Source organism: Pocillopora verrucosa, chromosome 1 (genome assembly GCF_036669915.1).
Source record: "Pocillopora verrucosa isolate sample1 chromosome 1, ASM3666991v2, whole genome shotgun sequence".
In the NCBI taxonomy this organism is placed as follows: Eukaryota; Metazoa; Cnidaria; class Anthozoa; order Scleractinia; family Pocilloporidae; genus Pocillopora; species Pocillopora verrucosa.
The window spans coordinates 36,360,145-36,386,554 of record NC_089312.1 but is presented as its reverse complement, the minus strand read 5'-3'; the positions used below and the strand labels follow the sequence as shown (position 1 = coordinate 36,386,554).

The 26,410-nt window shown below is 38.2% G+C and overlaps 2 protein-coding genes and 1 pseudogene across 4 annotated transcripts in view; 1 reads left to right on the top strand and 2 right to left on the bottom strand.

Annotated features, from left to right (window-relative positions):
* LOC131798394 (glutamyl aminopeptidase) overlaps positions 1–5,583 on the top strand; it is a 29,869-nt gene extending 24,286 nt beyond the window's left edge. For both annotated transcript variants that reach the window (XM_059116035.2, XM_059116034.2), the window contains exons 16-21: positions 1,014–1,087; positions 1,676–1,786; positions 2,272–2,439; positions 3,906–4,049; positions 4,171–4,252; positions 4,817–5,583. In XM_059116035.2, coding sequence (XP_058972018.1) covers positions 1,014–1,087; positions 1,676–1,786; positions 2,272–2,439; positions 3,906–4,049; positions 4,171–4,252; positions 4,817–4,981 — 744 coding nt within the window. In that variant the 3' untranslated portion in view covers positions 4,982–5,583. The remainder of the gene's footprint in view (positions 1–1,013; positions 1,088–1,675; positions 1,787–2,271; positions 2,440–3,905; positions 4,050–4,170; positions 4,253–4,816) is intronic.
* Positions 5,584–5,939: 356 nt separating this feature from the next.
* Positions 5,940–26,072, bottom strand: LOC131798450 (glutamyl aminopeptidase). 2 transcript variants are annotated; one of them, XM_059116099.2, is made up of 21 exons: positions 25,775–26,072; positions 24,299–24,559; positions 23,429–23,606; positions 22,753–23,026; positions 22,331–22,451; positions 21,890–22,044; positions 21,495–21,608; positions 21,284–21,418; positions 21,062–21,127; positions 20,823–20,888; positions 16,399–16,580; positions 16,078–16,160; positions 15,824–15,957; positions 15,135–15,190; positions 14,556–14,706; positions 12,075–12,148; positions 11,886–11,996; positions 9,860–10,027; positions 8,478–8,621; positions 6,625–6,706; positions 5,940–6,259 (listed from the first exon to the last, which is right to left on the bottom strand). In XM_059116099.2, exons 1-21 carry the CDS (start codon positions 25,983–25,985, stop codon positions 6,056–6,058), a joined length of 2,970 nt encoding a protein of 989 aa, XP_058972082.1. In that variant the 5' UTR covers positions 25,986–26,072; the 3' UTR covers positions 5,940–6,055. The 2 variants fall into 2 exon arrangements, with proteins under 2 accessions (XP_058972082.1, XP_066023506.1); XM_066167409.1 differs by lacking the exon at positions 8,478–8,621.
* On the bottom strand, positions 12,893–13,928 carry LOC136281170 (uncharacterized; annotated as a pseudogene).
* Positions 26,073–26,410: the final 338 nt, after the last annotated feature.

The following is a 26,410-nucleotide window of genomic DNA, read 5'->3' as shown; positions in this document are numbered from 1 at the left end:
ATGAAACAGAAAATATTTAGCTTAGTCGTTTCCGGTGTGATTATCTGTGCTTTGCTGCTGCCTGTACGCGTACTTGGCCGTCTCCAGCACCCAGAAATCGAGGCAAATGGACTGAAAACCTGGATGCTCAGTGATACAACTTATCTGGGTTTCAGGCCATTTTGCCACAATTGCCCGATTTCCGTACAACAAACACTTTCATGAGTTGTCGGCATTGGTTGACAAGTTCCACACTCGCACCTTTGATAATTTTATATAAAACACTTTCAGAAGCTCAAGTTAAAAAAAATTCTGTTGCATTCCTTTAGATTGTACCCTCGCTTTATTGCATTTTCATGTTAAATACAAATAAATCACAAAGTAAATTAAATACCAGTCTGGGTTTCCGAGACGGTCGCATCGCTGTCGACATGTTCTGTAATGTTTTCGTGCGGATCGCTTCGGTGAACCCTACGCGGCTCATATTGTTAAGGACGTGGCCCAGACTCTCCTGAAGATTCTGGATTATCCCCAGCGCTGTCATGTACTAAGCTTAAGGCATTCGAGTCGCTATCTTCTGAAAAAACATCTTCCGAACTACCGCTACTTACACGAACTCCCACACCAGTTCTACTGGGGAATATGTGTTGCGCAATATTTTGGTTCCACCGCTTACGTCACGACTTCTCGCTATTGTTTTTACCGGAAATGGAATTTCAGTTGAAAATGCCGATTTTCTCCTAAAATAAGTCGAATTGGACAAAACTAATTTCAAATTCGTTTTCTACGCCACTTTTTACATAGTATAAGAAAAACATTTATTTTTGGGTTTACATGCCCTTTAATTGTGACGGTGGTTTCCTCAAAAAAGATAATTATTATAATTAAAAAGGATATCTTTGAAGGATATATTTGTCGTTAAACATGATTAATGATTCAATTAATTGATAAATGAAAGGGCCAGTGTTAGGGTTAGGGTTTTCCTCTACCTCAAGACATACATTAATGTGTTTTTAACTGCTGTTCTGTTGCAGAAATATCTCCAGCATCAGGTCATGAAGCAATACCAGAAGCTTGGCTTTTCAGACACCGGAGATCACCTTGAAAAGTAAATTTGAGATTTCTTATTTTAAGTTCCATCATATCTAATTCATTCAAGCTTCTGAATGAGCTCTTATCTTGGGAGCAAATGCAAGCTAAAGTATAATGCTAGTTAAAAACTTAAGAGTCATCAATGTCAACTGAGAATTAACCAAAGACCGCTAAGTCAATATATGCTAATAGTTGAAGTTTCATGCAAAAAAATAAACGAGCCATGATGTAGTGTAAATTAATGATTGATTAGCTCGGGTTATTTCACTTTTGCTAGACTGTACTCTGTTTGTGTGTCGAGATTCGGTTTAAGCTCGATGAAGTATGGCATTTCTTTATTGAGTTTGCAAAACTTTTTTTGACACCTCCTCAGGACTGAGAAGTACTTTATTTTACCTTGATAATGATTCTGTTACAATATCTAAACGCTGTACACAGATAGGAATCTGTGCGTAAAACTCAACTCAATTGTATGCTGATTAGCAAGTAAAATCCAACTGGAATTCATGAAGTGGCGTTAAAAACCAATTGATACGATAAACTCTATTAAGATAGTTGCTGTTTATTTCTCGATTTTTTCCTATTGGTGTGCCTCATTTTTCAGGTACAAAAGAAGTATAGCACTCAATATAATGTGCGGCGCTGGAGAACCCTCGTGCCTCAAGAATGCATCAGATTACTTTAAAAAATGGAAAGAGGATCCCATCAGTAATCCGTAAGTTCAGTTGGTTTAGTCAGAAAATTAAATGATCGTTAAATGAAGACGAAATGGTCAATTGTTGAGGTTCCTTGGACTTCATCTGGTTTGGTAATTAAGTAGTTTTCTCTAAAGGCACGCCATTGCACGAGGTTAGCCCAAACCCTAATGTGAATGAGACCAAAACAATTAACGGTTAGTAGATTCACACTCGATTTGACTGGTGCGGTAGGTGATTAAACTGTCAGATTGACGAACAATTCATTAATCGATCTTTCTTACGTAGCTGAACTTCAATAAAATATATTCATTGTAGCAGGACACGTTCAGCCTCAAACGATAGTTTTGTAACAATGTCATGGGGTCGGTAATAAGCACACACTTACATGTTTTAAGGAGAATACTTACAGAAAAGCTCCAGGCTCTTTTAGAAGTTCTTTTAATTTTTGGAACTTTGTTACCATTCGACGATTTGCTTGATTCATTAACAATTTGTTTTCCAGCGTTCCGGCCAATTTTCGTTCACTGGTTTACTTTTATGGTATAAAAAACGGTGGGGTAGAGGAATGGGACTTTGCTTTTAAACAGTTTCAAAAGACAACTGTGGCGAGTGAGAGAAGAAAGATCTTGTATGGTTTGGCTGGTGCTAGTGAGCCCTGGATTTTGAGCAGGTTAGTGTGGTATTCACCATCGGGGTCGCTTCCACAAACAAATATCTTTGTTGAAGAATATCCACCCCTTAGGTATTAAATCTTATTCAAGAAAATTTATTGAGAACATAACGAAAATGTTAATGTTTTGATTGCAATACGTCTAAGCAATAGGCAATAAGTTTTGTTTTAAATGCGCTTTACTTGGTTAGATATGCTTATTATTGTCTAGACCATATGCTCGCGAGTGAGTAATGTTTTGCGATTCGCGGATCACGTCTTCTTTCAGGCTTACCATCTCGTAAGTAGTATTTCGTTTCGTTCCGTTTGGTTTAGTTTCCTTTATTCAAATCTTATTGTTTTCATTTTAGTCAAACCAGATCATACGAATCAGATTAACCAGTTCGTAGAGGTGTCGAGTCGAACATTTATCTACATGATGATATGTGCTGATCAGCGTGGGAAAAACATCCTAAAAAAACAACAACAAAACAAGAGAAGGCGGACAGAAGCTCTCTGTGTGTAAACCATGATAGATTGGAGCCCTTTGACTTTTAAGAAAAAAGATTGGAAATTTACCATACTCTATTTCGTGCATTCCAGTTTTATTTTTAAGTTCAAAACTTCTGAATTGAATTTGCTTTTACTTTTAAACAAAATGAGAGAGATAGTCAATTTTGGACGTGGTAGTGAATAAGAGAAAGATGTTTTTCTCCTTGTCACGAGCGTGAGACAGAATAAACTCCGAGTCCCCTTAAGGAGTCGAAACTCCGCGCTTCAATGCTCTACCACTGAACCACAGAGACTCGACGGTGATTTAAACCATGACAAGGTTTCTTTGTGACAAGCTTCCCGCTTACAGCTAGGATCAGCAATGTCAATTGAATTGTTAAACCTGTCATGAAAATTATGTATTTCATAGTGCACGGATGATTCTTCTGTTTATCATTCGTAATTACAAGCGAAGTCTACGAATTGAAAGTATATTAATGGTATCGCTGTTGTAGCGCACTATGTGAAATGATTTTATTTCAGCCTATCAAACCTGTATGAACAGCTACCTTTCTTACGCGACCAGCTAATTCCTTTTTAGGATTGTTGTTATAACACCATCTTAACGCTGTACTCTGCGATGAGAGTTACTCGTAGATGAAATGCACTCCATACGAACCGTGAACTAGTTTGACTGTAAGGGCTATCCGTGCGTAGTTTCCGTAACGTTTAACTCTATGTCATGACTGAGATTTTTGTTTGTAAGTCACATCTTTTTATTGAGACTTTCCAATGTTTTTTCATGGTCAACTGGGTGATGGGGCTGGGGGCGGGATCTTGCAAATCACACTGTAATTTGCTTGAGAGTGCAGGGTACTCACGGGTTTTCACTAAGCATAAGTTATACAGATTTTACGGTCATAACATTGTAACGCTGTTCCCAGAGTAACACAGTTGATTTCACTTTGTCAATGAATTGTCCTTTTTTTTCCAAGGTACTTGCAATACTCGATCACTCCAGACAAGATTAAGTCACAAGACACTTCCAGAGTTTTATCATATGTGGCTAACTACAACCCTAATGGACGGCAGTTAACTTGGCAGTTTCTCAAACTGAACTGGGCCATGATTAAGGAGAAGTAAGAAGTGAATTGTATCATATCATCAGTTGAAACGTGATGGGTATAGTTCTGACAACTATTTGTACCCATCTTACGCGTGAAACTAAAATGTAATCCACCTATTGATTCCTCTCTCAAGGTTTGGTGGTGGTTTCTTTTCCATAACGAGTATAATCCTCAGTGTGACATCAGGATTTTCCACGGAGTATGAACTCGAAGACGTAAGTTAATAAATTCACTCAAATTCACCAGTTATGGGTCGAAACTTGGAGAATATTTTCCCTCTTTCATCGCGAAAAGAGTGGAGAATGTAGTGCACGGATATGTCAAAGTTGGCTTTATAAGAGATCGATAACTGGGAAGGAGGATGCTAGTGAGCCCACCATACTTAGTATTCATCTGCCTCATCTACTTCTGTAAGAATTGCAGTCGAAGAGGAAAAGTGGGGCGAGAAAGGTATCATGAGGTAGAACTGTGCCGTAATGGTTACCGAAAAACTATTGACCCCTACAAGTAAGGCCAACAAACGCAGAGAACCCGGCTAGATGCTTGTATTACGTTTATAATTTCTTTTAATTTCCTTCATGCCAGCTTATCACTGTTTTTTTTTTTCCATTCGTGCAATTCTGCAAAGCTTAGCTCAGATATTTCGAGCACTAAAACCGGCCACTAAATACCTATCCCCTAAAAAATGCCCTTAAAGAAAGCTTAAATTACTCTTAGTAGGTAGAGGCGTACAAAGACAATTGAATTAAGTTTTTTCTTGTGTTTTTAATCTCGTTCAGCTAAAGAAGTTCAACCAGATGCACTCTGCTGGGTCAGGAACGCGAGCACAACAACAGGCTGAAGAGGGTGTCATGGCAAACATTCAGTGGCGCAAAGAAAATGAACAGGATGTGGCGAAATGGCTTAAAGATTTTCTTGTAAACAAAAACATAACACTCAACTAGAGGGCGCTTTTTTTTCTTTGGAGTATTTTCATTACAATATTTTAGGGTAACATTTTAGTGGTTATCAGTTCGTTACATCATTGATATTTCAGTGGTGTTGGTGCTTCTTTAGAAAATAGTTCAGTGACACGAATAACAGCTGGTTATAGCCTAAGAAGAGAACCGACTTAAGAATTGCACAGCACCTTTTACAACCGTTGTCTTAACGACCAATTCCTTATATCATAAACGTATTTTCGTAAAAGATCAAGATGAAAAATGCCCCAAACTTGTCTACATATGGATATTTCTTTCAGTTGTGCGTTTCATTGCATGATCTACCCATTTAAAGCTTTGTTTAGAGTCGGTAACAACTAGAGAGCGAGTGACATTACATGATTTTTTGGTCTTTGGGATTCATGAATCATTTTTTATGTTTAGAAGAGGTAAGCACCAGGTTCGGGTCATGCTTTACCTTAGCTTTTTCTTTATACAGCTACATGTTAAGTGTGTTTAAGATACAACTCGCGTTATTACTCGTATCTCTTTAATTATGATTGTAATTTCATAGAAATTCTCCTCGGCATTCTAATAAACTTTGTACTGGTGATTGCATGCAGTTGAATTAATTTGAGTTGAGTACTTCTTTGACTTAAGGGGACTCTCATGGGTTAGAGTTACGAATAATATTGCAAATTCAAGGAGTTTTTTTGTTGTTCAGGTTTTTTGTTGTTTTCTTTTCTTCTGTCCCTCTAAGTAATCACTCGATTGATTAACCCATTGGTTGGACTTAAATGTCAAGGGCCAAGTGAAACCATAGGGTAGCTTGACAAGTTACTCTGCCGGGAATATTTTGGCGTTTTAAATTTAGTCTCCTTGCGAATGACAAAGGCATTTTTCTAAGCACATGATCCTTGACTGATCTCATGAGAAAGAGCTTCCAATTTATTAGCTTATGATTCATCACACAGAGAAATGGTGAATTAGTTTGAGAATGATTTTATTGCTTAACTGCTGAGCTTTACCTTCCCAAAATTGCGTTTGTCGTGTTATAATACTTTGTATTTTTATTTTGAAGTAATCCTAAATATGTTATTAGCGTTTGGCTGGGTCGCTAAAGTCAAAACTCTGTTTTGTTTGTTCTCCTGTTTTAGATAAGAAAACCTTAAGCCAGTTCTCTATATCTTTTTCGTTTCTTTTGATCCATGCTATATTGGACTTTACCCTCTCGACCACTTGTGATAAAGATTGGCCGCTCAATCCCGACCCATCGTCGCGTCCTTTGACAAAATTAAGAAGCTACACGAAGAAGAAAAAAGGTTCAAATGTTTAAACTTGCACTGAAACGTTAGTCGCTTGTGAAATCCTTCAGTAGGCCAGAGATGTATGGATAACACAGGGACGGCACTAGATGAGAGATGCATAAATTACACAGGAATTTCATTCGAAGAAAGGTGTTACAGTGACACAGGAATGGCACGAAATGAGACATTTACGGGTAACAAAGGAATACTCAGATAAAGATACATTTCATGAGCTCAGATTACAACGTTTGAGCTTCTGAGTTTTACCATACCTCGGAACTAACAAACAAGTTCACAAGAAACAAAAACTATAATGCACAATTCCTTCTTTCTTACTTTAATTTTCGCAATCTAGCTTACCTGCTGAAGCTGAAATTCATTTGTGAAGCCACTAGTCACCGACTCTAATATGTTCCTGAGGATGTAAAGGGATTCACCATACCTTTGAGTAAAGAAGCCAAAGGCGAAAACGTTAGAAGTCATCTCAGTGAACCAATTGTCACTGGATCAGCACAGCGGTCACTTTAAGTTTATTACGAAATAAACAGAAGATCCAAACAGGATCTGCAGAACATATTTTTTAGCTTCTTTAAAAACAACTTTCAAATTTCGTCGTTTTGGCAGGACCGTTATTCAGTTCGTTTTGGTTGACTCGGAAACACAACTGCATTATACAATACATTCTAGGTAGCCATCACCAGGGCCGTGACAAATGTAAGCGTACTTTTTTGGCGATTGTCTATTTAGGTTATGTGCCGCTTGCGACTTAGGCTTTTCTTTACTGGAACGTTTGTCTATAGTTATATTTCTTTCAGTTTTAACCGCACACTACGCTAAGGTATCGCTCTACCGCAAGGTATCTTCGCACTGCTTGTTAAGTCATGAAAGATGAAATGCACGTTAAAATGTCATTCCTGGTGGCGGCATCGAATCCGCTGTGTTTGCAGTTATACCTATAGTTCATAAATAAATAGTTCTCTGTCCATTTGGTGTAAATGATGCGAATGAGTGGTTTAACAGATCAAATTCTGTTAACGGGAAATCTAATAAACTATCATTGATTTAAATGGTTGTACTTAATGAAGAGGAGGGCCCGTGCCGATATAAAGGGATAATTTGGTTTCTTTCGCTCTGACGAAAGGGTTAACACTTGAAACGTCAACTTCGAAACTATTCGCGGTGGCTAATTAACATAATCAACTCCGTTGATAAAACAAAATTAGTTTGTTGTACTCCCCCACCGGTATCCAGTCACCTCGCCACCAAGCAGACTCGCCACCAGCGAACTCGCCACCAAGGAACGATCTCGCCACCAACGTACTCGCCACCAAGCGAAGTCTTCTCGCCACCAACCACCAATAAAGAGATTAGTCGAGGACAGTAGGATGTTCGGCTGATAAGTCTGTACTCAAACTTTATAAACGTATGTTGTCGAAAGCACGTTCGAAACCGATAAGTTTGTTCGCTTGTCTGTACTCAAACTTTATAAAAGTATGTTGTCGAAAGCACGTTCGAAACCGATAAGTTTGTTCGCTTGTCTGTACTCAAACTTTATAAACATATGTTGTCGAAAGCACGTTCGAAACCGATAAGTTTGTTCGCTTGTCTATACTCAAACTTTATAAACGTATGTTGTCGAAAGCACGTTCGAAACCGATAAGTTTAGTTTTAATACAACTGCTATCGAGTTTCATTTCATCACTTATTTCTTCCCATGAAGTTTCATTTTCTCTCAAGTAAGTTTTTATTCCTCGCATCGAGTTTTGCAATTTCTCCTCGCTTACGTGCAAAAGACAAACACGATACGTTTCGATGTCAATGAGTTAGGAACGGAACACATCTAACACGTCGCTGAAGGTCATAATTTAAATACAGACAAGCGCACAAACGTATCGGCTGATTTGAATTGTGCTCGTTCGAACATCCTACTCTCCTCGACTACTTTATTCTAGTTTATCTCTTTATTGGTGGTTGGTGGCGAGAAGACTTCGCTTGGTGGCGAGTACGTTGGTGGCGAGATCGTTCCTTGGTGGCGAGTTCGCTGGTGGCGAGTCTGCTTAACCCCCCCACCGACACAGCAACACGGTTTCTTTAGAAAATTACTCACTTTATTCATCATGTTCATAGAGAGATTATGGTGATATTAAAAATAAGGAGCAATCTCAGACATATGGTATCAATGATAAAGTCTTTAGAAGCATGGAATAACTAACCGTTTTTCTAATAATTTCCAGTGGTTTAATATGAAATCCCATGCTATCTGCTGCCCCACTGAGCTAGTCTCAGCAACTTTTTTGATTACGAGTGGTGCATCAGAAGATTTTATCTTTGTTTTATCCAGCGAGAATTGGAGAAACCTAAAAACATCAAGGAATTTGGAAGATATGCAAGTAGAGAGGTCTGCTGTCAAATTAAAATAGTCTCCAGTGGCATATCGAGGCATACCATCATCCATAAGACATCTTACCTCTGCGATCTCGTTATTTCCACTGTTGGGACATGACAAGTCAGAAGAAATGGTTGACATAATTGAATGGTTAGTTTCACTGCACACTGTACTCTGTATTACCAATAAGTAACAAAAAAGCGAACCTCCACTCCAATCCGAGGGGGGCATTGGGGCCTATTAGAAACGGCAAAACCGTAGTAAAATCATCCAAAACCGAAAAATGGAAAAAAAATTCGATCAAAACCGAAAACCGCATGCAAAACTGTCAAAACCGATACATTTTCACATCCCAGTTATTAAACCCTGATCGATCCGATACGGTGGTGACAAGTGGAACATAACTACACTTATTTCATTACAGTGTTTGTGCATCCCATGGACTTGGCATTCGTATCTTGTAGTATCTGCTTAAATTATAGGCTTTATTTTAGCTGCTCTCTCGAGGACCTCAAGCGTGGTCTCTGGGGACTTAGCAGCTGGTAATGGAGCCCAGTTAAATCAAGGAAATTTGCACTTAAGTCCTCCATAGGATTGCAATTTTGCAGTCGCAAAAAGCCATGGCTTTGGAAAGTTCCATCGAAAATCCCTAATCTAACATTTCCATTTGCGAACTAAGACCTGAAAGTTTGAAGATTCTATTGGAATGTTGAATCAATCAGTTACGTGTGGCTTGTAACTTGGTCACCAACTTCGAGGTGGCGATGATAAAGAAACTAGAGCAATGTTCTATACTTAGCTATTGTTGTTTCTTGTCGCACTGTACTTTGTCTTATTGCTGCACCATATTCGTCATTCAGGACGCGTGAACCCCAACGGATGGTCAAAGTCTTGGGCGTCATTCGAGGTTAGGACCCTAACCCTAACCCTAAAACCTTAACCTTAAACCAACCCTATCAAATCCGGAAACCCGTCAATATTTTTCGCGAAAACCGAAAATCAAATGCTAAAAAACGGAAAATGAGCAAACCGCAATGAACACCAAAACCGAAAAACCGAACTTTTTTGGCACAAAGACCGAAAAAACTATCTAAAAAATAGCCGAAAGCGCAAAACCAAAAATCCCAATGCCCCCCTCCTATCCCTTGTGCTACAAAGAACCACTGCATTTACCGAAAATGTATCAGAGACTGATAATTGTTTAATTACCTGCTTAGAATCCATGGCTCAGGGGATCCAGCCAATCCCTGTACGAGCTTCTTCCTCTCTGAGGCAACTGAAGTCTGCAGCAATTGATCAAAAGCAAAATCCCACTCTTCCTGACCTCCATTAGCGATACCATAGTAATAGATCAAAGAGCGCAAATTTGCCGGTATCCTGATGAGCAAAACGGATACATTGGTAAAAAAGTAGCGGTTCAGTATGTGGAAATGGGCTAATTCGGCCGGGCTAATAAATGAAAGAATAACACAGTCATTAAAGCTTGGTGTAGTAAGCACAGGAAGCACGTTAAATCATAATAAAATTCGTCCTCATAATAACAGCTTCAAGGAACTGTTTTCTCTCCTGTAATTAGTATTCTTTTCGTTTCCCCACTCAAGAATTTAACAAACCTTTTCCAAGCTCCTTTTCCTTCGTTAAAGGGCATGTAAACCCAAAAATACATGTTTTTCTCATACTATGTTAAAAGTGGCGTAGAGAACGAATCTGAAATTCGTTTTGTCCAATTCGACTTATTTTAGGAGAAAATCGGCATTTTCAACTGAAATTCTATTTCCGGTAAAAACAATAGCGAGAGTCGTGACGCAAGCGGTGGAACTGAAATATTGCGCAACACATATTCCCTAGCAGAACTGGTGTGGTAGCTCGTGTAAGCAGCGGTAGTTCGAAGATGTTTTTCAGAAGATAGCGACTCGAATGCCCTAAGCTTAGTATATGACGGCGATGGGGATGGTCTAGAATCTTTAGGAAAGTCTGGGCCACGTCCTTAACAATATGAGCTGCGTAGGGTTCACCGAAGCGATCCCCAAGAACACAGTGTTGACAGCGATGCGACCTCCTCGGAAACTCAGACTGGTATCTAACTTACTGTGTGATTTACTTGTATTTGATATGAAAATCCAATAAAGCAAGGGCACAATCTAAAAGAATGCAACAGAAATTTTTTAAACCCGCTGAGCTTCCGAGGGTGTTTTGTATAAAATTGTCAAAGGTGCGAGTGTGGAACTTGTCAACCAATGCCGACAACTCGTGAAAGTGTTTGTTGTACGGAAATCGGGCAATTGTGGCAAAAAGTAGAGGAGCGAGGGTCTGAAACCCAGATAAGTTGTATCACTGAGTATCCAGGTTTTTAGTCAATTTGCCTTGATTTCTTGGTGCTAGAGACGGCCTATTACACGTACAGGCAGCAGTAAGGCACAGAGAATCACTCCGGAAACGAGTAAGCTAAATGTTTTCCGTTTCATCTGTTTCGTTACATTTTGAGATCGATTTGCTTGAGTTGTTTCTGTCATTGATTTAATTATACAGTATTACAGCTAGCTGTTTATAGTTCCGAATAATTTGCTTCTGGTAGGGCCTGAATTGTCGGTACAACACCAGGAAGAAAAATGACTGCTACAAACAACAGAATGTTCGAACGGCTCGACGAAATCGGCTATTTTTATTTGAACAAGTTTCACAAATTGTGCTTCAAATTTGCGTCATTTGGAAATATTTGTGTTATATGCTCAGTTTTGTTTGAATCAGTACAAAACTGGATTACACAACGCTTTACCATTATGAAAAAACTGAGTATATTGAAGCAAACTGTAAGTAAAAAAATCGTGACGAGACCGGCAAACAACGGCTGTGGAAAAGACTCCGTGTCTCACGCGATTATTAAACGAAACTTTGTAGGTTCCACCCTTGACGTCACAAGAAAGATGGCGCCATTCAAAATGGTGAATGTTTCGAATTTGGAAGAGCTTTTTCAAAGTGAAAATGGACTTTTGAGAAAAAACGAATGGCACCTTTGGTGTACTTGATATATTTACTAAACATCTATGTGAAAAGAAAATGAACGTTTTTTGGGTTTACATGCCCTTTAACTCAAGTCCCGTCTTCGATGCTATTATCTCCTGTGCAATGGATGGTTATTGAGCTTTGAGCCAACAGGCCACAAAAAAGTACCCATTCAGTATCCACATTTACAGCAAAAACACCTACTACTGCGGAGAAATTCACCGGCTCTTACCGGTTCTTGACTGGATCTCTCATCCAATCACGAAAGTATTTCGAGGCATTTGCTCGGCAGGCTTTATCTTTTGCATCGCAAACAATTTCCAAGATAGCTGGTCGCAGGAAACTGACATGAGGCAAAAAGAAAATTAAGGTATTACTACAAGATGATTTTAAACATTACGTTCTTGACTTATATGCTTACGTTTCTAGGTGAGAACCTTGATCAGTAAATCCAAGTCTTTTGTAGATAGGTTCTGCTTGATAGACAAGGTATTTCTGTGAGATTCAACAATGATATAAAACTTGTCAGGAGAGTGAACTTTCGTTTCAGTGATAACCTCAGTTTAGAAAATTAGTCATCTGAAAACACAAGGGTTGGATTGATGAAGTTGAAAAATTTCCATGGTGGACGAAAAGGGCGATCGATGAATCGAAAAAAATAATTCTAGTGATCAGTTTTGAACCAAAGTTGACCAAAAGACCTCAAAAACTTCAGTCCTTGGCAAATATCTCGCAGACACAAGCTCCCTAATACACCTTTTCCTGTTCATTACGAGAAAATATGCCTTCATTTGCGTTAAGAGGCTAACAATTGCGTGAAAATACAATTGTTAGAGCCAAAAAACATCATTTGCACGTAAATCATATTTATTAACGATTTTGCATTTTAATCAGCATTCAACAACAATTTTAGGCATTCTTAGGCGTCATTCGTCAAGCAAAAGAGAAAAATGTACTTTCATTTGCGCTAACATTCAATGAAATTCAATGAAATTCAATAGAGACAACACATAATCAATATAGTGCATAAACCATTCATTAACATTTTTATCACACTGTTTGCAATTCAATAACATTTTTGGACAGCATTAGTGTGAATAAGACAATCATTTATGCGCTTGTACAAACAATCAAGCGTTTTTTATTTTCAATATTCAAACATCGAATTCTAATTGAAAAATACCTATTCCAAAGTTATCTAATTTTGAATTTCAGTTTACCCTTCAATAATCTCTCTATTCAACATTTTGGCAGATAGGTCTGCATAAAGCGGTACCATTGCGCACTTTTAGCCGCAGTCACAGTGTCGATGTTTCTGTGCAGAGCTTCAAGCAGTTATTGTGTTCGAAACTCCCCCAGTGGGATTCCTCTGGCTCTGGCCTCATCTCTGTTATCCATGCGCCTTTGAATTTTCGGACGCGAGATGTCAGCCTTGATCGCCGCTTTCAGACAGCTTATTGCCTGCTCCACGATGTTTAGGAAAGGACCTAGGGAGGAAACATTTTAAGGTCTGTGTTTGGGGCGGGAATGACCGGGCTTCGGTGGGCCGGTGCTTCGTCATACACAAAGATCACCTCCTCGTCGGGATCTAGGTTTGTCCTCGCCTATGCCAGGAAGTTATCGAAACGTGCAGCATTCATTCCGCCAACAGCTGCCGAAGAAACACAAGTCCGTTGATTGGCGAAATTTCCATTGTCACGGTCAAGTTTCGTCCTCGCTGGCCGCACACTTGACGGTACGCCCTCTTTCCCTGCCGCGCTCTACCGTGGCTTTTGGCCGTCCAGATGTTGTAGCCGCATTCGTCGACAAAAATGCAGTGGCGCACTACGGCATGGTTCATAAACCAGGTGGCGTAATCCACTCGCTTGTTCATCACATCAGGTCTGTTTCTGTCCGCGGGGAGGGGCCTCGTACGTTTCACTCGGGAAAGCATCCCGTCTAATGTCCTTGCCACGGTGAGGTCATGGATCTGAGGTTTTAGTGGTAGCCGTCTCCTCAGTTCATTGTTTATCCGAGCAAGTGTAAGTAAACAGTTCTCTTTTATGATTTCCTCTAGACAAGCTCTCATCTCTTCGTCCACGCGCACGTTGTTTCTACCTCCTCGTGGTCTTTCCTAGATCCTGCCCTCTCTGATGTAGCTTTCCACAATGCATCTTGCCGTTGATCGGTTCACTCCAAGCGTGTCCGCGACCACAAGATAATCTTCCTCCTCGTCCTCAAATTCTCTCACGATTCTCTCTCTGTGTTCGAGTGATATTCGATTTCTTCGTGGCATTTTGGCTGTGGATGCAAAGCGAATGAAGGGGACGAAATTTACTGAATGCAAGTTCTGGCAAAATCGGTGTTCGGTCGAAAATCACTACTTGCATATTGAATATAAAAAACACTGAATTGTTTGTAAAAGTGCATTAATGACTGTCTTATTCATACTTAGGCCATCCAGGAATGCTACTGAATTGCAAACAGTGGGATAAAAATTTTAATAAAGGGTTTCTGCACTATATTGTTTGTGTCTTGTCTCTCTTGAATTTCAAGATGGTGTAAATGACTTGAATGCTAGCGCAAATGAAAGTATATTTTTCTCTTTTGTTTGACGAATGACGCATAAGAATGCCCAAAATTGTTATTGAATGCTGATTAAAATGAAAAAAAAAGGTTATTGAATCTGATTTACGTGCAAATAATCGTTTTTTGCCGTTAGTGAAGGTATTTGCACGCAATTGTTCGTATTTTCGTAATGCGTATTTTCTCGTAATGAACAGCAAAAGGTGTAAATTACATGCTCCACGCATACTACATCAGATCAGCAGAGTTGAAATTAGACACAAACACAGCCAAGTGTGTTTTGTAGGCTTATTCATTCTGCATACTGTCTTTGTTATAGATAGTTTACGCAACTAACCTGCAAGTATTTGTATGCTGGTCTGGGTGGAATTAAAAGACTTTTTATGAAATTGAAGCTCTTCAAGGCCGTTTGCCAGGGAACATATTCTTCTTCAGCACGTAGAAATGACGTTAATTCCAATGCCTTAGTGTAGTTAAGTTTTTCACTCCTTAGTAAATAATTGAAAGACCTTTTTAGATGACACTAAGTAAAACCTGTAATACAATCGATTTGAAAATTATCATCCTTAAGCTACGGGTGCCATCAAGATGAGAGGTCTAACCGACTCAGCAAGGATAATGAACTACATATTTCCAGAAGCATTCTGAAATCCACTTATTTACTACAAACAGAGGAGTTGATCGATAAAGGTAAACCAATCTATCTCCAAAGGGGTTTTGAAAAGCTGATGTTGCGAGCGCAGGCCCTTCGTTGGAGAACATTTAGTTATCGTACGTCACAGTACCGCTTAACCAAGACACCCATACGGATGTGTGCTTTTCAATCTGTAATCTAGAGAGCCCGTATTTCACAATTGTGTTGTAAAAGCCTATTGAGTTGTAAAATAAAATTATAAGTATCACTTTACAAACCCACCTAGCCAGTTCAAACGCATCATCTATAACACCTCCCCGGTCCGAAATATTCAATAACTAAAACACAAAAAAACAAAAGTAACTTTTACAAAGGCGCACTCTTTTTACTGAGGTTTGATTTGCAATTTCAAAAAACTGACTGACTGTATGAATACCCTACTGAATAATACTGAATCGTCCGAGCGACCAACTTCCTGACTGGCTGACTATATAACTAACTAATTAACTCTCAGAAAGACTAAATAACTGATTATCTGACTGACTAAAATCAATGACTTACTAAATAACAATGAGTCAACCAAGCTAAAGCTCAAGGTGGTTGACTGAATGAATGACTGTCTGTCTGCCCATTATCTGAATGAATGATTATCTGACAGACTAACTAAGTGACCAACTCATTGACTGGCCACTTGACTGACTTACTGGTTGACTGTCTTTTAACTGAATTACAAATTGAATAACTTGATGTCTGTCTTTTGACTGAATGACAAACTGAAAAACTGTGTAACTATCTTTTGACTGAATGAAAAAATGGCTTACTCATTGTCTGTCTTTTGCCTGAATGACAAACTGACTTAGTCTTTTGAATGAATGACAAACTGACTCACTGAGTGACTGTCTCTTGACTCAATGACAAACTGAATAACTGAGTGACTGTCTTTTGAGTCAATGATAAACTGTCTAACTTACCTTGTGGTCAGTCCTCAGAGCTTGAGCCAAAGCATCCCAGTTCTTATCGTCATAGTTAACCCTAAAGAATCCTTTCTGGCCAACATTTCCTTTTATCCAACCACTTCCATTCCGTGGAGTCCACGTTATTGTTCCTATGATTTTTCAAAGTTTATCAAAGATGAAGCACAGGTAGACCTGACTTCTGGTTATTTAACCCAATTTTGATAATTTTTCAGAAACCATAATTTTACAAAAGAAGTATCATTCTTTACCTGACGTCATATTGAAGTCTTTCAGAATGACTTTATTTGGCGCTGAAGAAGTGACATACGTAAATGGTATAAACCATTTATAACTGTGGAGACAACATGTGTGCGGTGAATTGAATATTAAAACAGATAAAGCAAATAATGACTTTAATAAAACTTATTTGTGATTTAATGGAAAATAAAGATGTGGCTGCATATTTACGGTCTCCGGTTTCCGTAAATTACACATGGTTTCCGTGAAAAGTACAGGAAACAACGCGACAAAGAAGATCAACGCTTCTGCTCCAGCGTCAACAGATATCCTTTATTTGGCACTGTACTCACTTGTACGGTGATCTATACTCAGCTGTGATGTTTGCATCAGTATGGTAGAGAAACCTTTCTTGAGAAACTAAATATTGGTCGCCTGTAGAATGTCGGATATTGATTACAGGATAACCCATTTGAAGTGTCCACGTGTTCATCATGTGATCAACATCCACACAGTTCCCCTGATAACAGCTCTCCTGTCACAATCAATGGTTACAAAGAACAAACATCTAAGCAATTATCTTTCATTAGTTTATGTCAGTAGGTATTTAGTATTTGAATTACAGGCCGTAAGATTCGAAACAGTTTATCTTTGAAATAAAATAGGAGCAAGGAAATTCACTAGCCTTCCTCGCCTATCAAGTACACGGGATCCTTTATTCTGTTTTCAAAAGATTCAAGGTTTTTTTCTTAACTAAATAAATAATTAAATATATAATCGACCCCGCAATGTTTTTCGAATGTTTTATATCTTGTGCTCAATTCTTGTATTTTTGTTCTATATACATTACTGTCGTGTTTCTTAATACCTTAGCTATAAAATAATCTGTATTTTACCGAGTATTTCACAAATATATGAATTTCATATATCTAAAATCATTATTCATCACTTGGATGGTTTATTTGGACCCAGCTCCCAGTTGGCTTGTTAGCTCAGTTGGTGGAGCGCTGCACCGGTATCGCAGAGGTCATAGGTTCAAATCCCGTGCGGGCCTAAATTTTTTTTTTAGGCCCTATTTTCAACTACTAGTTCAGTAGTGTTCTTAGCTGCGAGGATCTCTTAAGTTCGTTTCTTCACCACAGTGCAAATAAATTAATTTCATAGATCTAAAATCATTATGTATTTTACTGGTTGTAGTTGTAGTTTGTTTATTAATACCAATTGCAGCCACGAGGCTGGATTACAGCTGGTTAGCACACCCTTGAACGTAACCACGTGATTATCCTTGTATATGGAGGGCCAAACCAGTCAATATTCCCTTTGTATTTTTGTGGCCCAGTTTACTTTTTTATATGGTCAACTCGACTTTTTGTATGATCAACCCTTTACTTTTTATATAGTCAGTTGAACTTCTTACACGGTCCACTCGACTTTTTATATGATTAACCTTTTATACTTTTTATATGATCAGTTGAACTTTTTTCATGGCCAACTCGACCATTTATATGATTAACTTTTCTTTTTATATGGCCGGTTGAACTTTTAACTTGATCAACTCCTCTTTCCATATGATAAACTTTTTACTTTTTGTAAGGTCAACGCGACTTTTTATTTGGTCAAATTGATACTTTTTACATGGTCAGCTTTGTGACCTCCACACTGCATTACTCTTAGACTCGAATAAAATGGCTGCCAACAACGAAGACGTGCAGCATATCTCCTTGGCGTGTGCCATAGCTAAGCACACTCTCAAAGCCATCGAAAATCTTCACAATGATAACATTAGAAACGTGGCAGCGTTGACAGCTACTAAGAGAACTTCGACTTCCTCTGTCCCATCATCAAGTTCTTCGATTGCAGCAGAGCTCTCACACTGATTTCTAACTTTCGACGTACGTGTGGCAACTACAACTAGAAAACGAACTTCGACGGGTTCAAAAACCGGGAATAGGCGCTAATACAAAGCAACTACCAAGTCACGTCAGCTTCAAAGTCAACTTTCAAGTGAGGATATTTTTTTGAATACTCAAGGTAGCTTGTTTTTGGTTCCTCCTGCTCGATGAGATAAGTAACTAATAGTAAAAATTATATTAATATTGAAAGTTCATGTACAATTATTGTAAGGCAAAAATTCAAGAAGAACTTAATAGAAATCATGAGAGAGACTGCTGACAAGGAGATAGAGCAAAAAACCCAATATGTGAGTGACTGCTGGCAGCCAATTCTTGCTTACCTCAGGATTTATTTCCTAGATGTATAAAATCATTACATAAATTGTATTCTTTCATCACACCAAGTAATGTTAAAGTTAGTGGCCCACTTGAAGCCAGTCCGGCTACAACAGCTGAGACAGAAACACTGGCCCACTTGAAGAGATTCATTAGAGGGCTTGACTAAGCTAAGACTACCAAATGTTTGAGATTTACAACTACATCTGATGTTCTTGTCACTGACAGGTTGACAATATCATTCATCAACAGTAAAGGTCTACAGAGAAGCCTATTTTCCACAGCTGTAGCTACACTTTAGAGGCGCCCAGCACATGTGCTAGCTTTTTAGAATTCATGGCCATTTTGAATTTAGATACTTAGGAGATGAATATAGTGTGAACAAATAGCATAAATGTACACCATAAAGTGGTCTTACTATGGTATATGTGCGTCTTGCTGAGCTTTGTTTGCTCTCAGACTGTTCAGTTACGGAGTAATTTTCTGTTGAGCTACGTCATTACAAGAATGGGTGTGCTTGCTTACGACACACTCATTTTTACATTTTCATCTCGTTGTGTTATCAAGGCTGCTTAGTGTGGATTTTTTCAGAAAAACTTATAGATGGAAATTATGTTAATTTCTTTCAGTCAGTTAGATTTGTTAAAATACAATGAGGTTCAAAACTTTTCAAAGTTCTCTTTTGAAAACATAAAGAGCAATAAAAAGCATAATGTTTTGTGAAGTTTATAGCCTCTATAGTGATTTTTCAATACAAAATACAAGTTTGCAACTTAAGTCAGTTCAGTAGATATATATGTATATCCTGTAAAATCAAAGAACAAAAAATTCTTAAACGACTTAAGTGTGTATATTCACCACTTCTGTCATTTTCTTGCAAGGGGTTGCAATGATTTTCTGCGAATGCAATCTGTTGATCAGAAAGTGGAACACTTGTATCTGGAACTACTACCTGATAGTCTTCTTCTTCCAGAGGGACAGGAGCAGAGGGGTCAAATCCGTAATCATGCCTACTACAAGCATCAAACACACCTTCTACTGCAGCATATCCAGAGCGTTCATTTTCAAGCATTCCAGCTGTATATAATTGAATAGGAGAAAGATTTCCTTCAGAATAAATTGGATGATTTTCCCACTGGCCCTTGAATTCCTGTAAGCACTCACTGATTCTGGGGATGAAGGCGTAATGCCATGCAAATGCATGCAAATCATTTACTGCATGCAGTAGCTCATAATCCCCTGAGCGAGAAAATGTTCTAGTAAAAAAGAAAAGTACTCCTGAGTAAATATCTCTATGTGACCTGTCTACACGACAGTTGTGCACAGAGCTACCAGTTATAATGCTACCTCTGTCAACACCTCTCTGCTCTTGCATAAACTCTGCTAATTTGAAATTTTCCATACCATAATCACTTCTCACCCTAGTAGACAATCCATAACTGTTGACACCTCTAACAAATTGTTCCAGTACTGTATCAGCTTTGTTCTTATTGCAGCAGTGGGCATAAATTATAATTCGGGAATATCCATTAACACACGCATGAGTTATTAACCTCCATCGTATGAATTTCGTACGTTCATCGGATGTTCAGCATCTTAGATCACGCTTCCACAACTTTCCAAATTAAAATCAAAGAAGCTATCCACATTCGATGCGAGCAACCTACACTAACCGTCAACTTTATCATATTAATTTGAAACTTTCCTTGCAATTGCACACGTTTTTCTGTTGCTATTGTTTGTTTTGTCCAATCAGCATTTTGTTATACACTTTAAATTCAACTTTGTACTTTGTAAAATCAGAACTGAAGATGAGAGAAGAACTGTCGAAACAAGTTTTTAAAAAGTATTGTCTATTTTCTTAAATTTGACCATATAAAAAGTCGAGTTGACCATATAAAAAGTAAAAAGTTGACCGTATAAAAAGTCGAAATGACCACGTAAAAAGTAAACTGGGTCGCAGAAATAAAGAGGGAATATTGACTGGTTTGGCGCCCCATAATTGTATATGACTAGATTCTTTACATTCTAATAAAGCAGTCGTGTTGAGCACTTAGTCTGATTCACGCATTACTCTATACTAGTACCTCGAACCCTAATACACGACAATTATTGATATAAATTTTTTTTAGGAAGACCTCCTTTGGTGCTAACTACTCAATTACCGCATGTAAAGTCCGGTTACGGGAAAATCTCAAAGTAAGGCCTCGCCATATTGACCGAGTAATTATTATTTCATAATGAAGTATATTTCATTCTGACTTGCAGAACAAAATTCGACTCTCTTCCAGACTGAAAATTTGAGACTCAAACGTTTGAGGTGAACAGAATATCCGCCGTCAAGGGTCTGGCACTATACAGAAAATCCTCCATGGGTCGGCTAGTAAAATGTTTCGGCCAAAGTAAATTTATGTAATTCGCCAGCCGGGAGGTCCGTATTGGGAAAAACTGTGCTTGAGGTCTTGAGTACCACCCGAGGCCGTATTAATTTTGTCAAAACTCAGTTCATGTTTACGCAAGCTATTGATAAACCAAGTGGGTGTACAAACCTCTCTGAGTGCAGCCCATAATTTCATCGTGTTGGCATTGGCGTACTCGAATCTTTTTAAATAACGCTGAAAAATATAAATCAAAGGTATGTCATGGTATGTAACTGGACTGAAGTAAACATAATTTAAAAACTTCCTCTAGAACTAAACCAACAACTACCGGTTAATTACTTTGAAAATAAATAGCAAAATCTCTAAACCAAAGTCTCACTTCAACGGCGTAAAGATCCTTTCCTTACCTTCAATCCTCTCCTAAAAACTTCTTTTCCAAGATAAGCCTCCAACATACGTAGGATACATGCGCCCTAAAAGCGATAAGTTGTTTCGACATACTTCAAAACGTTACCTAATTACAATAAAAACCAGTTGTTTCAAAATGGATCTTAATTTCACGTCTACACACGAGTAATTCCTCGCTTACTTACTTTGGAAGATCTTTTTACAAACAAATGCATGCATACCTTTTCATAAGTGATGGAGTCAAAAATCTTAGTGATCTCTTCAGGTCTCGTTATAGGAATTCTGATTGGATGTGAATTTGCCAAGCCATCCGCTGCGAATGCTGTTGACATATCGGTTACAACTAGTTGATCGTCCTGAAAAATATTTCAGCAGAGCATTTCTAGGTAAAAAATTCACGTAAACATCTTTCAAGGTTTCTTGATAACTTACTATTTTCCATTCTGGATGAATAAAATCCGTAGCAGAAAATTCCATAAAACTGGCAAATCCTTCATTCAGCCAAAAATCATCCCACCATTCCATTGTGACAAGATTTCCAAACCACTGAAAATAAATCCGTATGATTCAATGTCATTCCAAATAGTAAAAATAACAATCAAAAACCAGGTATTTTTTCCTGAATTGTTCCTTGCAATGTTATTCGTTTAACCAGTACCACAGGAGTACCACAGGAGCACCACAGGAACACCACAGTGCCTGGCGGATTTGTTCGCCCTTAGCTTCTTGGTCATGTTTAGCACTCGCTCGCTTTACTGTAATACAAATTATCAGTGACAGTTGCAAGAAGAATAAATGTTATGACTGAGTCACTTCATTCAAAATACCTGATGAGCGATTTCATGGGATATGACTTCGGCAACTCTCTGTTTATTGTCTGCTGAGGATACATTTGGTTTGAAGAGTAGATTCCAGTCTCTGTAGGTTATGAGTCCCCAATTCTCCATTGCGCCATGAATGAAATTTGGAATAGCAATCATATCTGTCAAGCATTCAAGAGCTCTTGAAATACTAATTGGGTTATCAACAACGTTCTCAGAATCAGAGTATGAAAGACAAATAATGAGTAATTCTAGTTCAAAGTAAAACTTCAAGAATTCCTTAATAGTGCATAGATTAGTGGGTTTGACTGATCCTTCTTTTAATGTACTCAGCTTTATTCAGCCAAGTCAGTAACAGCTGGGGAGATCTGATTAATCTTTTTATCTCCCTTGTTTTCCATCCCGAAGTTACAAGTTGAGCCAGTCTCCTTCATACTGCTGACTTACCTGTTTTTGGCAACGCATATGGTATTTGGAAATATTCTTCGAAAAAACTAAAAAGTTTATCTGTGATTTGAGAAGCGTATTCCACTTGATCAATCTGCTCCGCAGGAGCATACATCCGCACCTAAACAGATGGAGAAGATAAAACTGACATGGTCACCATAAAGCTTTTTTAATTTACCTGTGAGACTAGAGGTGAGGTTTAGGTGTAAAAACACCCAGTTATCGTTTTTGTGTCAGGTAGGCATGATACATATCACGGTGGTAAAAAGATCGATAAATAAGAATCCTAACACTGTTTTGTTCGCCTTGATTAGTCTTATCTTTATCAACATCTATATATCTCTGGCTAGGATCATATCATTTCTTTTAGTTTTAGTCCATCCTCTTGCACCTCAATACTATACTTGTTATTAATAACATACCTTCTTTCCATCTTTGGTCAATGTGAATTCAGTGTGTTTAAAATCACAGACAGCAAAAGCCACTAGATAGGTGGACATGACGACTGACTTCTCGAAGTGATCGTATTTCCATCCGTCTGTCACCTCATTATGGTAAACAGGCATATTTGAGATAGCAATCAAATCAGGGTCATGAGCGATGGTCACATTGAACGTTGCTTTCATTGCTGGTTCATCAAAACACGGAAATGCTTTACGTGCATGTGATGGGGAGAACTGGGTAACAGCCACAGGACTACAATAAATGGTGGACTTTGATTAATAGCCCATCAACCTATACAAGGTCGTTCAACGAATATGGCTGTTAACAAAAAATTTTCGTCATGCAGTAATTATCCACAGAAGATCAAAGTGCGTGAACTGACTGTTTTTCCGAGCAGACAGGGAGGAGTAGGTCTACAAATCTTTAAATGCAAGAAGAGGTTGTCCTCAAATCTTCTCTGCATTCGAAATCAAAATGTTTGCAACTCCTTATAAAACTGCACCCTGATCTTTCAGTCCTATACATCGCAACGTGTTTTCCTATTTGTTAACTGTGTATATTGGATCTTCTGATTATTTTTCAAGAGCTTCCCACGCACTCAACGATGTGCTTCAGTCCTAAAGCAGTTTATAAGCAAACAAAATTTGTTCTTACACTATAGTTCCGTCTTTCTGCTTGTACGTCATTCGGTAGAATCCTTCCAATTCTTCTCTTAGGTCAGATTCATACTCTATAGTCACGACATATTCATCTGGATGTAACCAGCCGTTCAGCTGGATAACGTAGAACTGATTAATCTCAAACCAGAATTGATTCATGACTCTAAATTCTCCTGAAAAGACAACATGCAAGGTCATTCTTCAGTCAAATAAATGGTTCACTTAATTTCAAATATGTTTATTAGCTAAATCTACAAAAGCAATTAGGTGATCCTTTTAACAATCTGATTTAATAAAATTAACAACTTTATTGAAAATAAAAAGCCAGACTGAACAACTCAGTTCAAAAGATTATAAGTTTATAATCTCTTAATCAGTTTAATCAGCCGCTGTACTATCGCCTCGTAATGGGCATAGGGTAAAATATGGACTGGACTATTTTTTGGACCATTTTTTAGACTATTTTTTGGACCATTTTTTGGACCATTTTATAGGGGGGAAGCACACCATTAGTACTCAGGGAGGGGCGGGATGCAGTCTACTAATACTGAGGGAGGGGTGGAAGGCAGAGTGTTATTACTCAGGGAGGGGTGAGAGAAGGACTATTGCTAGGCAGGGAGAGGTGTGAGGTGGATGTAATAGTAAACACTACTTGCTAATGGAGCTTTTACTCGATCGTACAAATTATCTCCATCGGTTTTTCGACTGACTTTTTGGTTGTTCTTCATTTTTGTCGTCATGCGAAAGCGAAACTGCCACGTGAACACTGGACTTCGATTTCTATTGAAAATATCGCGTTTAAGGTCCAGTCCATATTTTACCATATGCCCTCATAATGGAACAAAAACTACAAAAACTTACTTACCACCAGAAGACCGCCGGACAGTGACTGACATCACTTCCAGCTGGTTGGTATGAACCAAAATATATTCCGTTGATTGTTTCACGTCAATTAAGATAGAGACTTTACCGTTGAATAAGAACTTCTTCAGATCAACGAAAATTATAACATCGTAATGTTTGGGTGTGATATGTTTTGGGAGGCGTACATTCCACCAAATGCCATTCCCACGTGTTGTAGGACTATGGACTGTCGTTGGAAATGTGGTTTCGGGACTTATCGTTCCTGTAAATAAAATGTGAATTGGTGATGAATAAAAGTTCACATGAAAACTACTGATAAAGAAATAGCTGTTGTGTATGATTAATTCACTTTGTAAAAGTTAATTTCAAAATTCTCATCGATCATTGCCACATTCGTTTTTGTTTTCATGATTTTGGAGCCCTTCCTCTCAAAATTCACCATCGTGCTTCCCCTTGGGCGTAAAATTGGATATTCCGACGTAAACATGCAGGAAGCCCGTTTTAAAAAACAAAGCACAATATATTAAATCGTCTGATTATGCAATCTTTAGTGACAGTAAATTATACACAGCGCACCACTCCAAGCCTTGGATGCACTGACCATTATTTTCAATCGACTGTAACCGCCCTTTGCGTTTGTTTTAACATTACAACCAAAACAGACCCTTCCTAATGTATGTTTAAATTTATGATATATGCAATTTTACTTGACCAATATGTTTTCTCTCGACGCCATGATTGTGCCATCTGAGTACTGATTCACCCTCTGGCTTTAAAAACTGTCTTATACGAATCACAAACATACAGCCTAGCTTTGTTTCGTAACTATCTCTTCGCAGCCAACTTTTACAAAATGCAAACATCGTACAAAATTAATCGGTGACTTCCTCTGTTATCATCTTTGCCAAAAGCAACAAGAAATAATCAATTCACTAACTGAACTTCTTTGTCAAGCAAAATGATATTTCAACTTAAGAACAGAAGGTAACTTTTGTTCGCCCTTTATTTCATTGATGAAGCGAGAATATCTCACTGATCTCTCATCGCTAATGCTTAGTATAAAATCGTATTGTTACCGTATCATGTTTAATTATTTTGTGAAAAAGGCCTTTGTACAAAAAGTAGGGTAGGGAAGTTAACAGTGTGAGAGAACGCAGAACAATGCCAAATACTTAGAAAGATAATTATCAGCTGATAATACATTCTTAGCATGCACAATTTTCGTTTGGTTTGATCTTTGGCAGATCATCATTTCTTTCAAAAACTCACCCTTATATGTTAAACATTATAAGGTGACGTCTCAGCTGTAAAACCTAAGAAATTTTCTGTTTCTAACTACACAGACGACCAAAGCTCACCCTCTCATTTCTTTAATCAAATAAACTAAGTCAGTATCAGTACAACTGCGGCTGGCATGGATTCGCGACATGCAGAACACAAAATACTTATTCTTCATAACAACATAATCAAGACTCGCCTTTAAACTTCTCCTCCCTAGAACATCTTTCTTTGCCGAGCAAAGATCCCAGGACAATGACTAAAATAATGAGCACTATAATCAGTGCAAGCACTGTAGCGATCACACTTCTGCTTACGAATTTTCCCTGCGGAGCTGTTCTGCATCTAGGCTCCTGTATTCTAAACGAGTCAGTTCGGAGTGGCTTCTCTTCCTGGTGTTTGAAATCCATGAATTTAAGTGTCGAGCTTACTATAACAATAACCAAAGAGAACAGACGGAAAAGCTAAGGGCCGCTAGTTTAGCTTTTGTCAAGTAATATTACAAGCCTTGTGTCTGTATGCTAATGAAGTGATCACTATAATCACAGATTCACTAGATTTTGGGTCAGGAAACGGAGAACTACAAATAACATCGAATTTCCTGAGCTAATGAGTCAAACGTCAATAGAATCAGTGGACATCAAACTCACTAATGAGGTGGGAAAAAAGAAGACAAAAATGGCCCTTGACAACAAAGAACAACTATAGCCAATCAGCGCGGAAATTGTTTTTTCTATCTATCTGCATTTTTTAACGAGAACACGAAAATTGGACTTGTTTTAAACAACATAAAAGAAAAACGTAAAAATGGGGTTTTCAATAAGTCTCCCCTAAG